The 14,800-nt window shown below is 55.0% G+C and overlaps 1 protein-coding gene across 6 annotated transcripts; it reads right to left on the minus strand.

Annotated features, from left to right (window-relative positions):
* Positions 1-365: 365 nt before the first annotated feature.
* Positions 366-12,181, minus strand: CA7 (carbonic anhydrase 7). Of its 6 annotated transcripts, none has more exons than XM_082369083.1 (7): positions 9,849-12,177; positions 7,106-7,226; positions 4,181-4,299; positions 3,360-3,455; positions 3,193-3,255; positions 2,509-2,664; positions 397-2,006 (listed from the first exon to the last, which is right to left on the minus strand). In XM_082369083.1, exons 2-7 carry the CDS (start codon positions 7,173-7,175, stop codon positions 1,884-1,886), a joined length of 627 nt encoding a protein of 208 aa, XP_082225209.1. In that variant the 5' UTR covers positions 7,176-7,226; positions 9,849-12,177; the 3' UTR covers positions 397-1,883. The 6 variants fall into 6 exon arrangements, with proteins under 6 accessions (XP_082225206.1, XP_082225209.1, XP_082225210.1 ...); XM_082369084.1 differs by having other exon boundaries at positions 7,106-7,230; XM_082369082.1 differs by having other exon boundaries at positions 7,106-7,230; positions 9,338-12,177.
* Between the last annotated feature and the right edge of the window lie 2,619 nt (positions 12,182-14,800).

A 14,800-nucleotide genomic window follows, 5' to 3' on the forward strand; every position in this document is an offset into this window, starting at 1 on the left:
CTCAGCCCCCTCACTGTCCACCATCTGCCCCTGTCCTGGCTCGTGGGGCACAGTGATGGCTGGGTCTCTAAACCTTCTGGACTTGGGCTGGGACTAGGGTGAGTCCAGCAAGGCACTTACGGTGCACATTTAAGGAGACATGCACTCTCAGTGTCATACAAGTGCAGGCTCGGGGCCTGAGGGTGTGTGCCTCCTTAAATTTTGCACCCTGAGAGATCACTTGCCTCACCCCGGCCCCAGCCCTGCCTCAGACTCCTCAGCAGCCCCCAATGCCCCTTTCCAAACTCTCTCACCTAGGTATCTCGGACCCCACTCTGTGGCTTTCCCTCTCAGCAGCCCCTCCTCAGGGTTGTGCGCTGGTTCTGCGCTAGATCCTGGGTCCCTTCTCTCACTGAGCACCCTCCCCCTCCCTCCCCTCGGCCTCACCCACCACCTTGAGTGAAGATGCTCCAAAGCAGCCCCCTCTACGCTCCACCTCTCTCCTCGGCTCAGACCCCAACACCCCAGCGCTTCCTAGCACTCCTCTCAGGGCCCCACAAACGCTGTGTGTCCGTCCTGGTCTGCTGCTGCCCAGGCTTTCCTGTCCTCTCTCTCCGCCCAGGGACACACCCTGCACTCCCCTCCACCCTCACAGATAGCCAAATGCCACCTTTGGGCTCCACCTCCTAAATCGCTCTCATCCAGCCCCCTGCTCCCGGCCTCCACCACCCTGTATTCTTTCTCCTGGCCGCTGGCCACGACCTTCTCCTGCTGCCAGTCCTGCCTGCCCGCTCACACTCCACAGGGATCTCCCAGCCTTTGCACATCTGCCCCTGCCCCTCCTCTACTCCAGATCCTTCCTGACTCCCATTAGCCTTGGGAGAGAGTCCCAGGCCCTCCCCCAGGGCTCCAGCCCCACTCGTTCTTCTCTGTTCCACAAACACCCTGGGTTCTCACCTGGGAGCTGGCACACCTGCTCTTCCCTGAGCTCAAACATGCTGCTCCCTTCTCTCTGCCTTGGAATACTGGTTGGAATTTAATTTCTTCACCAGATGAAGACATCACAGTGTGAGCTCAGGGTGGGGGAAGTAGGTTCCCTCTTTTCTCTGCCTCCATGGCCCCTGCCCTGCCCTCTGTATCACCCTCACCTGTTCGGTGCCCATGGCCCTCTCAGCATCCTGTGCTTGACTTATCACCATGGCCTCCCCGATGCCTGGAACAGCACTTGACAGAACACAGGCACTCAACGGGTATTTGTTGCATGAATGAATGAATTTATTAATCAGTGCATGGATGGATTGTCATGTAGGTGGCTTTGGTGGCTGGGTGGGGATGAAGGGAGATACTACATAAGCTGTAGCCAGTGCCTGCCTATGGCAGCAGGTGGCTGGAGGGAGAAGGCCATGTCACCTCCAGCAGGCTGGGTCCTGACTTTAATGGCCTGGCAGTGAGGTGCGTGCATGGCGGAGGCCTGCAGAAGAGGTAACACCGAGAGGGCAGCTCTGCCCACTTCTAATTATTGCTTGAGTCTTTCTGGCAACACCAGCTGCCTGCCCTGGAGAGTTTGGTCTCATCCATCACAGTGTGAGCTCAGGGTGGGGCTGCTGCCATTGCCAGTGGGGAAGACAAGAGGAGGTTCCCAGGGGCCTTTGGGTCTTGGAGAGCAGAGGCAGCGTTAGGCTCGGACCGTGCTCAGCTTCTGTCCTTCCTGTCCCCAGGGCAGCTGAAAGGTGTCCCCCGACTTGAGGGTCCCATCGAGAAGCCTCCAGGTGGCCAAGGAGCAAGCCAGCTGAAGTGGGGTCCACAGCAGCCCTAGGCAGGGAGCCTTGGATGGTTTGGTGTCTGCTGACATGGAAGCCCTTGGGAAGATGGTGCTTCAGTGGCCGGCTGGGCAGGTAGGCAGCTCAGGCCCTGAAGGAGGCCTTGACCACACGGCCCTTCAGTGGCTGTGGCGGCCGGAAGTTGTTCACCATGTGGATCCTCTCATCATCCTCTGCGGTGAAAAGCAGGCTCCGGAATTTCTCCATCTTAAGGCAGAAGAGATACTCAGGGCAGAATGGGGGCGTTGTGGTCCTCTCTGATCCCAGACACGACATCTGGCATACCCTGCCCAGCCAGTTCTGCCCCTCTCTCCTCTTGCCCCTAGGGCTTGTCCCTACTTCTCCCCGCTCATTTCCTCTTTGGGAGCCCAACCTCAGTTACTTACTCACTAAAGATCCTCTGAACCTGGACCCTGCTCCACCTAGTTCCAGTTCCTGTCTAGCTAAGAATCATCAGCAAATGCGGCATTCAGATTCTAGCACGCTAGGGGTGGTCCCAGGATCCAGGGAGCTCCCCTTCTAGTCTGTGTCCAGGTCCTAATAACTAACAACCAAGCTGACTCCCACCCAAGAATCTAAACATTTATTAGTGAAAGACGGGAGCCTTGATGGTGGGACCACCGGCTGTGGGCTGCTGGTTGGGAGAGTCACACTGCCCGGGTGTGCCTGAGTGCCGCATCCTTCCATCTGGTACTGTGGGAGGACTCACCTGCCTCTCAGAGATGCTGATGGGCTCCCGGAGCACAATCCAGGTGACGCTCTCGCTCAGTGGGGGTGTTGTCAGGGAGCCGGGGTAGGTCCAGTAGTGCTGGCTGGCAGGCAGGAGGTACTTGGGGTTGAAGCAGCTGAACTGGGCCTTGGTGCCCTGGGGTAGGGTGAGGGACCCAGGAGTCAGCAAAGACCTACCAACAGGATGAGACCAACACCCTCCCCACCCATTTCTGTCAATAGGATTTAGGCTTCTCCTTGGCCCACTGATGCAAATTGTGGCCAAATGTCTGTGATCCCAGAGGCTATTTTCCAGCCTGGCCGGCCCTCTCCACCCATTCCCTTGTATGTAAAAGCTGTGGTTCCTAAAGCTCTTTTGGGCACCATGTTCTCTCCCTTGCCTTCAACAGAACTTAATGGCGCTGCTGGTCAGAGTACCATTAATGTGACAGGCATCTTATCAATCCTATGCCCAACCAGACTTCACACTGGGCATTCAGTGGGGCCATGGACCCTGATGACGAGGACTCAGTTACAGGGCACCACAGGTGCTGACCTGCACCCTTCACCTCTGCCAGGATTTGCTGCCAGGATGGAGAAGTGGATGGGCCCACTCCATGATCTGGCCTCTTCCTTCCTCCCCACCAGGCTGCTGTGGATCAAGAGCATGGACCCCTGGTCTCACCTTAAACCGAACCATGTAGAGTGCATCTGTCAGACGGTTCATGCTGGGGTGCTCGTCCCCCGTCTGTCAGGGAGAAGTAGTGTGAGCCCAGATCTCACTGTGTTCTGGAACTAGGGGTGGTGGTACCAGGCCTCCCACGGCCTTCTGGGCCCAGGTAACCCCCTCACCTCCAGGAAGACACCAACCACAGCCAGGCCATCGGGTGCTGAGGCCGCCTCCCCAAAGGTGCTGTACTTCTTGGCATTCCAGTGAACCAGGTGCAGCTACAGGGGCAACGACAGGCCAGGCCAGTGCTTAGTGCCTCCCAGGGGCCATGGGAGCTCAGAGCCAGGCTTCCCTCACTCCCACCGGACTCCTGGCCCCTCTGCAGGAGGGGCGGGCCACAGATAGCATTTACCCTGTTCTGGGCCTGACCCTTTCCTGAGCCCCAAGGGACCAAAGAGATCAGGCCCTGCCCTCCGTGAACTGTGAAACAGATAATGACTATCCAGTGTGACACCTCCCTGAGGAAGTGAAGCCTGCAGCTGAGTCCAAAGAATAAGAAGGGGGTTACAGGATGGAACACTTGGGGCAAGGTATTCCAGGCAGAGAGAACAGCAGCCTGGAGATATGACAGAGCCAGCTGTGGGCAGGGGATTCATCACATGCAGGTCAGTATGGGAAGAGGTCAAGGGAGATGAGGCCAGGCAAGGCCAGTTCATGCAGGGCCTTGAATGCCAGGCTTAACCCTTGAAGGGTTGTTAGTAAGGCTGTGGTGGGACTGGATTTGGCCATCATAAAATTCCTTCTGGACACACAGATCGGGACAACAGTAGGCAGAGTTCAGGTGGAAGACCTGAACTTCAGGTGAAGGGCGTCTCTCCCAAAGGTCCCTGAGTGACCTCACTCTCTCCAGTGCCTCACACCAGGCACCTGTCAAGACCCTGACTCCCCAGTCCCCAACTCCTTCCCCAAGTGGTAAAGGGATTCAGGTAGAGGAGGGTCTTACTTCGCTGGGGAATGACTTGCCATCCACCGTGTGCTCTGAGCCCTCACTGTGCTTCTTGCCCCAGTGGAAATGGAGCTGCTTGAGCCGGTAGGGCCCATCCAGGGGGCCCCCAGTCACCACTGCGGGGAGAAGGGGTGTGTGTAGCAATTGCTGTGAAAGAGCCCACACCGCCTGCAGGCAGCAGTGCCAATATCAGGGCAGTGCTCAGGAGAGGGATAAACTTTTCATTTGCAACATTCCTTGTGCTAAGTGGACTTGGATCAGTCCCCGCCCAGTTCCTTATGCCCTTAGCTGGGCCAGGGCAGAAATCCTGGAGCCCTGTATGTGACAGAGGAGTCTGGTACAGAGTGGGTATATCTCTCCATCTGGATCCTCCCCACTCTTGCCCAGTTTCGAGTGGAAGCTGGGACTTTGCCTCTCACGCCCCAATTATCACTAACAATAGACCTCCCATGTCTGGAGGAGCCCTGACCCAGAGCTGGGTCAGAAAGATTCTTTTCTTTAGTCCTCATAGTAGCTCATGAAAAACAAAACCTATTATTGTTTCTATTTTATAAAGGAGGAACTGAGGCACAGAGAGGGCAAGGCATTTGCCCAAGGTCACACAGCAAGGCACTGAGCTAGGATATAAGCCTGCATCTACTTCATATAAGTCCAGAGCCCAAAGCCCTAATCACCAGGCCGTGCTGCCTCCCCAGAACCTGGAGGCTCCCCAGGACCTGATGTCTGAGGCCAGCTCCTAAGGGTCCCCACTCTGATGGTCAGTCCCAGGTACCTCCAATGTCCCTCCTTCATGCCCTCTTTGGCAGGCCCCACTTATGCTGGTTTTGTGAATTTCCCACTCTGATACCTGGAGAGCTGGGGCCACTCACAAGGCCTCCTGGGACTGATTGAATTTCCAGCTGAAAGAGATCTGGCAGTGGAGGGAGCCCCAGCCAGGCCAGAATGTGAGCTCCTGGATCAGGTGACGGCCCTGGGCTCAGAGTTCCACTAGGCCCCTCCAGGACCGGTGACCAGGGCAGGGCCTTGCCCCCTGTGGGCCCTTCAAGGAGGAGGACCATGGGACAGCCCAGAGGCCCCTTCTTGCTGTCCTGCCTCATCTGAGGAGCAGGGCCTGTCCGTGGCAATGCTGGGTGGTTGACTGAGCCTGGGGGTGATGGCTGTGGGCCAGGGCCCAGTCAGGCTGCTCCATCCTGGGGAGGCAGGAGTAGCCAGGCCTGCAGGCTGAGCTCCCTGATATGGGCTGGGAGGGCCCACTCTTCTGAGCATGACCCACCTGGGACTCCACAGTGCAGTCTCTTAGGGAGTGAACTGCCTCCCTAACCCTTGAGCTTGGCTCCCTTAGCCTCCTCTCTCCATCCTGACCATAGAACACACTGCCATTCACTGTGTACTTCCTATGTGTTCAGCAGTCTGCAGACATTAATCCCCACAGTGACCTAGAGGGGGACACATTGTTACCCCCTTGGCCAGACGTGGGACTGAGGCTCAGAAAGGTAGGTATCCTGCCCAAGGTCACACAGCTGGGGAGTGGCAGAGACCCAACTGTCTCACTCCCAAGCCTACTTTCTTCCCACTGGTCCCCTACCCCTCAGGCCTGGGCATTCTGATAGGGGAGGGAACCCAAACCAGGCCGGAAAGTGAGCCCCTGGATCAGTGGTCCAGAGGAATGTTCCCTTGGGCCTTTCCCTGCCAAGAGTGGCCTTCACTGAGCTACTGATGTCTGAATTGAGCCCTCAGTGCCCTCTGAAGGCTGTTTAGAAGATCCAACCATTTGAAAACTGCTCCTTCATAAACTGTGATCTAAGGTCATCAGGAGCTCCATGTCCCTCCCCAAAGTTCTGGGTGGGAGGCTTTTCTTAGAATTCAGTACCAAGAATGCTGTGTCTCTCTTCTGAGGATCTGTTGGATTTCCTACCTTCTGCAACAAGAACTATAACTGATCCTCTTTCCCTTTTTCCCTAGCCTACCAGGGAACTCAGAGTTAAGCAACTAAGATGATTCCTATCTGGCTTTCCTCCTCTTCTCTGCCCTTTGATTTTCTATTTGAAACTTAAGTTTCCCTGACTGCTTTCATTGGGCGTATGGGGGGTTGGGGGAGGCGACAGAGGGGCAAAGTACCAGTCACTTCCTTACATAAGAAACTTTAGCAGCTTCCCTCCTTACCCCACTTCATCCCTCACAGGCCTGGTCATAAGGACAAAAATCCCTTTACTAAGGAGCACTCCCGAGGCTTCTGTCCAAGAATTTATCATGAAGGAACCCGAACTCTAATCCCAGGGCAAAGAGACCTTGGAAGGAGCTGTTACAAGTTCCCACTGGCCTCTCTTTGGCCCAGGATGGTTGGGATCTTGAGGCTGTAGGTGGGTTGGAGAAAAGACCTTTGGAGTGGGACCAGGCTGGTTCTGGCCCTCCCCAGCTCACTGAGTCTCTACTTGCCCATCTTAGAGGTAGGTTCTTGAGAAGAATAAAAGAACTGCCTGTGACCTTAGCAAAGGGTCTGGCACGCAGAACATTTTAGCTCCGTTCTCTCTGCTGGGCTTGGCCAGATCACACAGAGAGGAGGGTTTGGCCTTAGGCCACACAGCAGCTCAGTGATGGGGCAGGGAGTGAAAACAAACCTGACCTAAAGCACTAACTGAAAGAGAAGAAAGAGAATTAGCATTTCTTGAGCATCTGCTATATGCCAGCACTACAAACATCACTTCAGTTTTTCATTTCTCCTCTCTATGACCCTAGGGAGGAAAATAGGGTCTTAATGCTCCCATCGTATGCATCAGGAGACTGAGGCTCAGCCTAAGGCTTCACAGCTGGTGAGAAGTGGAGCCTTCCTTCCCTACCACAGCATGCTGCCCCTCCTGAGCCTGCCCAAAACAGGTTAGGATCCCAGGGGGAAGGGTACCAGGGTCCGGCAGGGCCACTTACCAGTTCGGTCATCACTGTCATTGAAGTCCACTTGGACAGAGTGGCCATTGTTGGCGATGCTGAGGGACATGCAGGACTCATAGGAAAGCTCTAGTGGCTTCAGGCTGGGCGAGTACACGGCCTGGCTGGATACAATATTGATTGGTGACTGGCGGTCTCCCTGGGCAATGGGATACAGCTTGTGCCAGTGTGAGGGGCCTGCAGACGGAGAGAGGGCAAGGACTCAGGCCAGCCTGAATCTCTGGGCTGCAGACTGAGGGCACCTGCAAGGGATGGTCTCCGTGCTATCCTTTCAGAGATTAGCCCCTGCTTTGGAGCCATGAAGTCTGGAGCTCCAATCCCAGCTCTGTCACTTCCCCTCTCAGCCTCCATTTCCTTGTCTGCGAAATGGCCTCACTAAAACTCTCCACCCAGAGCTGATAGGAGGCCCAGAGAGGTAATGCATGGAAGGGAGCACAAAAAAGCTACAGGCTCAGGGGCAGTTTGGGGTAGTGGGTCCTCCCCAACAGGCAGTATTGCTTAGAGGGGTCCCCGGGCTCCTGAACTCCCTGACCTGACCCTACCAGGTATCTGGCCTCTTCCTGCACTTTGGCCAAGTTCGAGTTGGTGTTTGTGATAATGATAACAAAAGTTCACATCAACCTCGCTTTGGCTCTGTGACATGAATTTGCTCCTCATACCAGCCTCGTGAAGTAGAAACGAGCATGATCCCCATTTCACAGATGAAGGAACTGAGGGCCACTCGCACATGTGCGCGCACACACTTGGGCACTGGTATAAATACACAGTGTGTGCATGCATTGCCCCCAGCTGCCCTCCCCAGGCATGTGCAGGTCCGGAGAGATTTTCACGTGCGCACACATATATGCACAGTGACCTGAGCTCACTGCACCCAGAGCCGTCAGGCCCAGTAACACATGTGTACAAACACATAGCCCTGCCAACTACCTCTGATACACACATATGCACCCTCACACACAGCCATCCCCTGTTGCAAACCCAGGTCTGCACTAAGAGACTACAGCAAAACACATGCTCGTGCACACGCACACACACCTGCATGCACACCCACGAGCACCCACCACCTGCCTCCCAGAGACTCCATCTGCAGCCGAGAGGCTCGGCATCTCCCCGGGGAACATCCTGAGATGCAGCCTATTTTTAGAGCTATTGCCGGCTGGTGCTTCTCCCCGTTTTTGGCTTCTTAAGTTTTCCTGAGAAAACAGCAGCAGGTGCTGACAAAGCTGTGTCCCCAGTGGATGACTCAGAATCGTGGCCCAGACCCACTGGGTTATTTTTGAAGTCCTGTGAGCATGCTGCATGCCGGCACCTCCATCCTCTGTCTTTCCCTCCCTAATTGCACCTAGACTGGATGGCCCAGGACTGGGCGAGGGGCAGCAGCTTCAGGGTGGCCAGCTATGGGGCAGGCCTATTGGGATACTGGACACAGTGCTGGTGGGCAGGACCAGCAAGAAGGCTGGAGTCAGGGGGAAGCACCCTGAAGCTGGTTGGGAGCAGGTGCTCTGGGGGAAGAGGATCTTCTACGGGTCGTGTCAACCTGCCCCTTCTCTGCCTCTCTCTACATCTCTGCTGATCTCTGTTGCCTTTTTCTGAAAGTCTCTTTCTAGCTTTTGCATGTCCAGATTTGGGGTTCTCCCCTCCAAAATATTCTCCTGTGTGCTTGGGGTCCCAGAGGGGCCAGAGACACCACAGCACCTCCGTAACTCTTTCTGGCCCATTGTAACCTCCAAACCCCCAGACTTTGTAGCCTAGGACCCCCGCCCACCCTCACAGAGTGCCTGTCTCTCCTCAGATGAGTGGGAACGGGGGTGCTCCTCCCACCAGCACTTCCCCTTCTCCCCACTCCCACCTGCCTTGCCTGGGTTTCGTCTTGGCAGCCTGGATCTTGGCTCCTCATTGTTCCTCTAGGGAAAAGCAAGAAACCCTTATCCCACACCCCGACCCCAGTTTGGTAAGAAATAGCCCAAAAGGAACTGACTTGCCCCAGTCCCACACTCAAGCCTTCTGGCTCTCACCGTCTGCCTCTTCTCCCTTCCTCTGCATCTTAAGGAAGCTGAGTTAGGACCGAGGAGCTATTCTCCCGGTCAGACCAGGAGGCTGCTGTGGGCCACGGGCTCGCATGCCTCACACCTGGACCTGCTCAAACACCCTGCCCGAGGCAGACACCCAGACACGTCCGTGAGCCCCCAGATGCTCCCTTCCTTCACATACCTGCCGACTCGAAAGCTCGGGCGCTTCGACGGGGAAACTCTGCACAGGACACCGCGCCCTTGCCCACGGGGAGCCCAGCTCGCCGGAGGTCCCGGCACACACGCGTGCGCGCTCCCAGCACAGACACCGCGCACAGCGCTCCGCCGGGACCGCCCCCCGCTGCCCTGGGCTACCTTCACCCGCTGCGCACTCCGACGATAAGTGAGTGTCCCGGCCCGGGTCAGAGCGAGCGGGGCCGTCAGGGACTGCGCGGAGGAGGCGGCTGGACGCGCTCGGCCGCGGGGTGGCTCGCTGGCGGCGGGGCCGGCCGGGGTGCAGCGCGGACTTTGCGCCAGGTGCGGGGGGAGCCAGGGCTCGGGCCGGGCGGGTGGGCCGGGTTCTGGGGGACGGATGGGAGAGGGATCCCGGTCCGCCTAGAGGATAGGGGGCTTGAGGGTCCCGCAAACCCGGCTGGGCGCGAGGGTCAGGAGTGAGTCCCAGCGGGTGGGGGCCGGCTGGGGTCTGCGCCTACCGTCGTTGTGGCCGTAGCCCCAGCCGTGGTGGCCGGTCATGCTGTTGCAGTCCCCGCAGCCGTGCACCTGCCTGCTCAGCTCAGTTCTGCTGGCTCGGACTGCGGCTCCGGCCCCGCTCGCTGCCGCGGAGCAGCCTCTTAAAGCGGCGGCAGGCAGGAGGAGCAGTTCCCAGGCGACCCGCCCCCCACCCCCCCAGCAGGGCGAGAGGGGCCGGCCCTGCCCCGCCCTCGCCCACCCGCCCTCAGGCCAGTTGAGCCCCGAGTTGCGGTGCGAGATGCGGGGGGTGGGTGGGGGGCGGTCAAGGGGACCTAAACCCCAGCCCCATCCCCACCCTGGCCCTGGCCGGAGCACTCTCCCTCCTTCCCTCCAGCACGTGTACAGGCTCTGGGGCAGGAGAAACGGCCAATGCTGAGGGCGGCCTCTGTTTCTCCACGTCCTGTCTATTCCCCAGGCTTGTCACTGGGCAGTAAATCCCACCACCGGAGACCTGGGCTCTGGGCCCTGAGTCCTCTTGGACTGGGACCCTTTTAAACTGCAGATTGCACTGACCCTCAGGTGTCCAGAACTGGAGCTTCCCCTGTTTGCCAGACACTGGCAGGTTCTGGGCCAAGCTTTGGGTCCTTCCTGTCATCTAACCCTCTCAGCTTCCCTACAACAATGGGTGGTCCTTCCATTAGCCCTATTTCACAGAACAGGAGACTGAGGCCCAGAGAGGTGAAGTGACTTGCCCGAGGTCATCTAGCCAGAGACTGAGGGATTTACTCTTAGTTTGTCTCACTCCTAGGCTCTTGTGCTCTTTACTACTTCCCCTTGGTGCTGGGGGCAAAGGGGTCCTGTGGTTGTGGGGATCTGGGAGCCCTGGGCTAGGAGGAGGCCTCAGGCAGAACCAGAGCCTCACAGGGGGAGTGGGGAGTTTGGGCTTTAACCACTGGGCACTGAGACAGACAGACCCACAGACACCAGCTGGCTTTCCCATGGAACTAAGTCTGAGGCCTTGCCTCCACCCTCTCCTTCTCTTCCTGGCTTCCTCCTCTGTCCGGGTCTCTTTGCCTATTCCTCTACAGCCTGCTGTTTGTCCCTCCTTTCCTTGCCTCTCCATGACCTTTAGCACACCTGCTGGGAGCTCAGGGCCTCCACCCTGCACTCAATCTCAGTATCTGCCTTGGCCCAACATTTTCCCACCCACAAGGCCTGGTCCTTGCTGTGCCCTCCACCTGGGACGTCCTCTGTCTTCCACCCACTGGCTCCAGCCGGCCCAATCCGACTCATCTGAGGATGTGGCCTTATGCCAAGGATAGGGCTTGTCTCTGGCTAGGCCGCAGCAGGCAGTTTTGGGAAGACAAACAGATGAGTGGATAGAAGGACAGACAACTGATCCCACCCAGGGGCTTGTACCCAACCAGAGTTGAAGGGCCATTTGTGGAATGTCTGCTGGTCTGACCTCTACCAGAGGAGACTATTTCAGGCCCTGTTGTTGGCTGACCTTGTGAAGGAATCTGCCATCTTGTCTGCCAGGCTCCCCTATATCTGTGTGGCTGTCTTGGTTTCCCTCTCCCAGGCCCTGAACCCCTCAGGTCCCCAAGTAGAGTTGTGGAGATCAAGGGACAACTGGTTGGCTGGGCCAAGGTCAGTCAGTGACTTCCCAACACTGCCTAGATGCTCCTCCCTGACCCAAGAGCTGGAAGGGGCCCTTAATAGAAATCTGACCCTAGGGCAGGGGGGCAGGGCATCATAATAAACATGTAGAGGGTGGCCCCCAAGACTGGCATGTGACAGGGAATGCAACCTTGTCAAGGTCCCAGGTCTCCAAACCAGAAATGTCATCTTTAGACCAAGAAGACAAAGACTAGCTTCAGAGTGAGGACTGCAGCCTCTGTTCATCTCCCAGAAGAGCCAGCCACTCTTCTCCTGGGGGAGTTGCAACACTTTCAGGGCCTGGGGATGGGCCCAAATGTGTCTACTTCATTGACCTACTTCCCCCTCACTGTGACCCAGAAGACACTTCCATGTTTATTTATAGTGCTAAAAAAGTTGGAATTACTTAGTTTTGAATCCAGTTTCATCCACACAGCAACCCCACTTTACAGATGAGGAAAGCAAGGCTCAGAGAAGTTGAGTTAGGCTGTACAGTGAGCAACTGAGCAAGAATGAAAACCCAGGGCTGCTGAGTCCCTTATTCAGCATGTCTAAAATCACCAGGAGAGGGGAGGAAGTGGATTTTAAATTTGATTGTCATTTGTGTATATATGCAAGACTCTCTTCACAATGACTTAAGAGAAGCTAGGGAGAGTGTTTGCCTCCAGGGCGGAGACTGGGAGCCCGGAAGGGTGGGGGAGGGTGCGGAATGGGGGTGGGAGGGACACTCTTTACTGCCTACTCCTTTTGAAAGAATTAAAGTATTGCCTCTTTAACAACCAAATAAAAGTTGATCCAGTTCTTTCCTTCCTATATCCTGTCTTTGGCAATTTTCTCTGGGTGCTGGAAAACTGGGAACTCAGGTAGGTAAGAGGAGCCAATGGAGTCTGCCTGTCTCAGGTGAAGCTCCAGTTTCCCTGCAGCCCACTCAGGTCAACTTGGGAAAGACTGTGCCCCCATGCAGGCACCTCCTGTCTCAATTACATGCCGTCTTTAAAGCTGAATCGATTTCACTGTTCTGGAGTTTACTCTTTGGTCTCACCGGCATCAGTGGCCTCCTGGATTTTGCTGTTTCTGGCGGAGAGGGAGGGTAGGGATGTGTGAGCTATGAGGAAGGGCTGGGGAAGGAGGGCAGGAGCAGATTGCACAGCCACACCTCGTTCATTGCGACCTTGACCGGATCTCACTTCCCCTCTCAAAGTTACAAGTCTCTCTTCTCTATAACAATGAGGTGATTAGGGCATCATCCCAGCCCTGACCACCTCATGGGATCCCTGTGAACATTGGTCGAGACAACAGTTGTCCAGTGCTGCACCAACAGGCAGAATCATGCCTGCTCTTCACTGTGTGTTGTGCACAGGGCCAACGGGCCAGACCGAAGACTTAAAGACTCTAAGATCAAAATTACAGCTTATTGTGGGTGTTTTTTTTTTTAATTAATTAATTTATTTTTGGCTGCATTGGGTCTTCATTGCTGCACGTGGGCTTTCTCTAGCTGTGGAGAGCAGGGGCTACTCTTCATTGGGGTGCACGGGCTTCGCATTGCAGTGGCTTCTCTTGTTGTGGAGCACGTGCTCTAGGTGCGCGGGCTTCAGTAGTTGTGGCTCGCAGGCTCTAGAGCACAGGCTCAGTAGTTGTGTGTGGCGCACAGGCTTAGTTGCTCCGCGGCATGTGGGATCTTCCCAGACTAGGGATCGAACCCATGTCCCCTGCATTGGCAGGCGGATTCTCAACCACTGCACCACCAGGGAAGTCCTGAGCCTGTTTTCCGATCTATCAGATGGGAATAGAGAATCGAGAGGGCTAATAGGATGGTCAGGTGAGGTGATATCTGTGAGAGTCCTGAAACCAAGTAGGTACTCTCAGACCTCTGTTCTTTCCCCTTCTCCTTAGCTTGTTTGGGCACATTTAAACCAAACATTCCTTTTCCAGTTACAGTAGTGGCACCTATTTACTGTAGAAAATTTGGGAGAATCAGAAAAGCATAGTAAAGAAAATTAAAATCACTGGTCATATTACCAGCCAAGAATCACCACTGTTAACATTGTAGTGACCATACTGCCAGACTTTTTCAATATGTATTAGTAGTACTTAAAAGACAATCGGAATCATATGTGGAGCTTTGGGACCAGTTTTTTTTTTTTTTTTCACTTCTTGCCCTATGATAAGCATTTCCCTGTGTCATCAGTCTTGGAGGACTTGACACTTAATAATTGCACAGTGCTCTAGTATGTGGATTATTTCCAGTTTTCACTATTGTAAATGCACTGCAGTGGACATCCTTATTTATACATCTTTGTGTATGTGTCTGATGATTTCCCTGGGAAAGTGGTATAACCAAATAAGATGAGGTACACTTTGTGGGTAAGGCATTTTAAAATGTAGAAGGTATGGCGGAAATAGTTTTAGAAATTTATTCTTTCGTTCAAAGCATTTATTGAAGACTTATTAGATGCGAAGGGCTGAGCCAGGCATGGGTGATACAATTGTGAACATTACAGACCCACAGTTTTCTCAGGCGAGGGGTGGGGGAAAGAGGCAAGAGATTGGCCAATGAGCACTAGGATAAGAAGGGCTGGGATAGGTAAGGTCAGGTAGGGAGGGCTAGTGGCTAAGGCCTGGGAGTGTGTTCTAGGTTGTGATTCATTCTTCCTGGCTGGTTTCCCACAGATTATAACCTCTTCCAGGGCAGAGGTAGCCCCAAACTTCCTGGAAGCCCAAGTAGCCTGTCTCCTCCAGGTGAGACCAACCAGGATGGGTAAAATAATAGACCTAAGCTGGGTCTGGCTAGATCTGTAGCTGTGTTTGTTTGTAATCCCTGTGCCACCTTTTAATAGCTGTGAGAATTTGGAATTTTACTCACCTCTCCAAGTCTCTGCTCTCTTGGGTATAAAATGGGGTAAGCAGTAGTATCTATTGCATTGGGTGAGTACAATGAGCACAAAATGATGATGCATATCAAGGGCCTGCCTGGCATATGAGTACTCAGTAAACAGGGGTAGTATAGGGATTTGGGGGCTCAGTTTTCCCACCTGTTCAGTGGGAGATTGGCTTAGGTTGGTGGTTCTCAAACTTGAGCATGCATCAGAATCACCAGGAGGGCTTCTTAAAAGTTTCCCAGGCCTCACTCCAGAGTTTCTGATTCAGCAGGTCTGGAATGGGGCCTGAGAATTTGCACTTCTTACAAGTTCCCAGGTGATGTTGATGCTTCTGGTCCAGGACCTCACTTAGAAAACCAATGGTCTAAATGAATGCAGCCTTTGTTTCCTGGTCTGATACCTTTGATTCCCTGTCTTCTATAATAGGAAGAACTTGT

The sequence above is a fragment of the Balaenoptera borealis genome, assembly GCF_965194805.1.
Source record: "Balaenoptera borealis genome assembly, chromosome: 19".
Lineage (NCBI taxonomy): Eukaryota > Metazoa > Chordata > Mammalia > Artiodactyla > Balaenopteridae > Balaenoptera > Balaenoptera borealis.

Coding starts and splice junctions, on each gene's coding strand:
- CA7 (XM_082369079.1), bottom strand. CDS start 9,888: ATGACCGGCCACCACGGCTGGGGCTACGGCCACAACGACG. Junction 3,456..4,180: donor GCAAGTCATTCCCCAGCGAA/GTAAGACCCTCC, acceptor TTGCCCCTGTAG/CTGCACCTGGTTCACTGGAA. Junction 3,256..3,359: donor TGGTTGGTGTCTTCCTGGAG/GTGAGGGGGTTA, acceptor TCTCCCTGACAG/ACGGGGGACGAGCACCCCAG.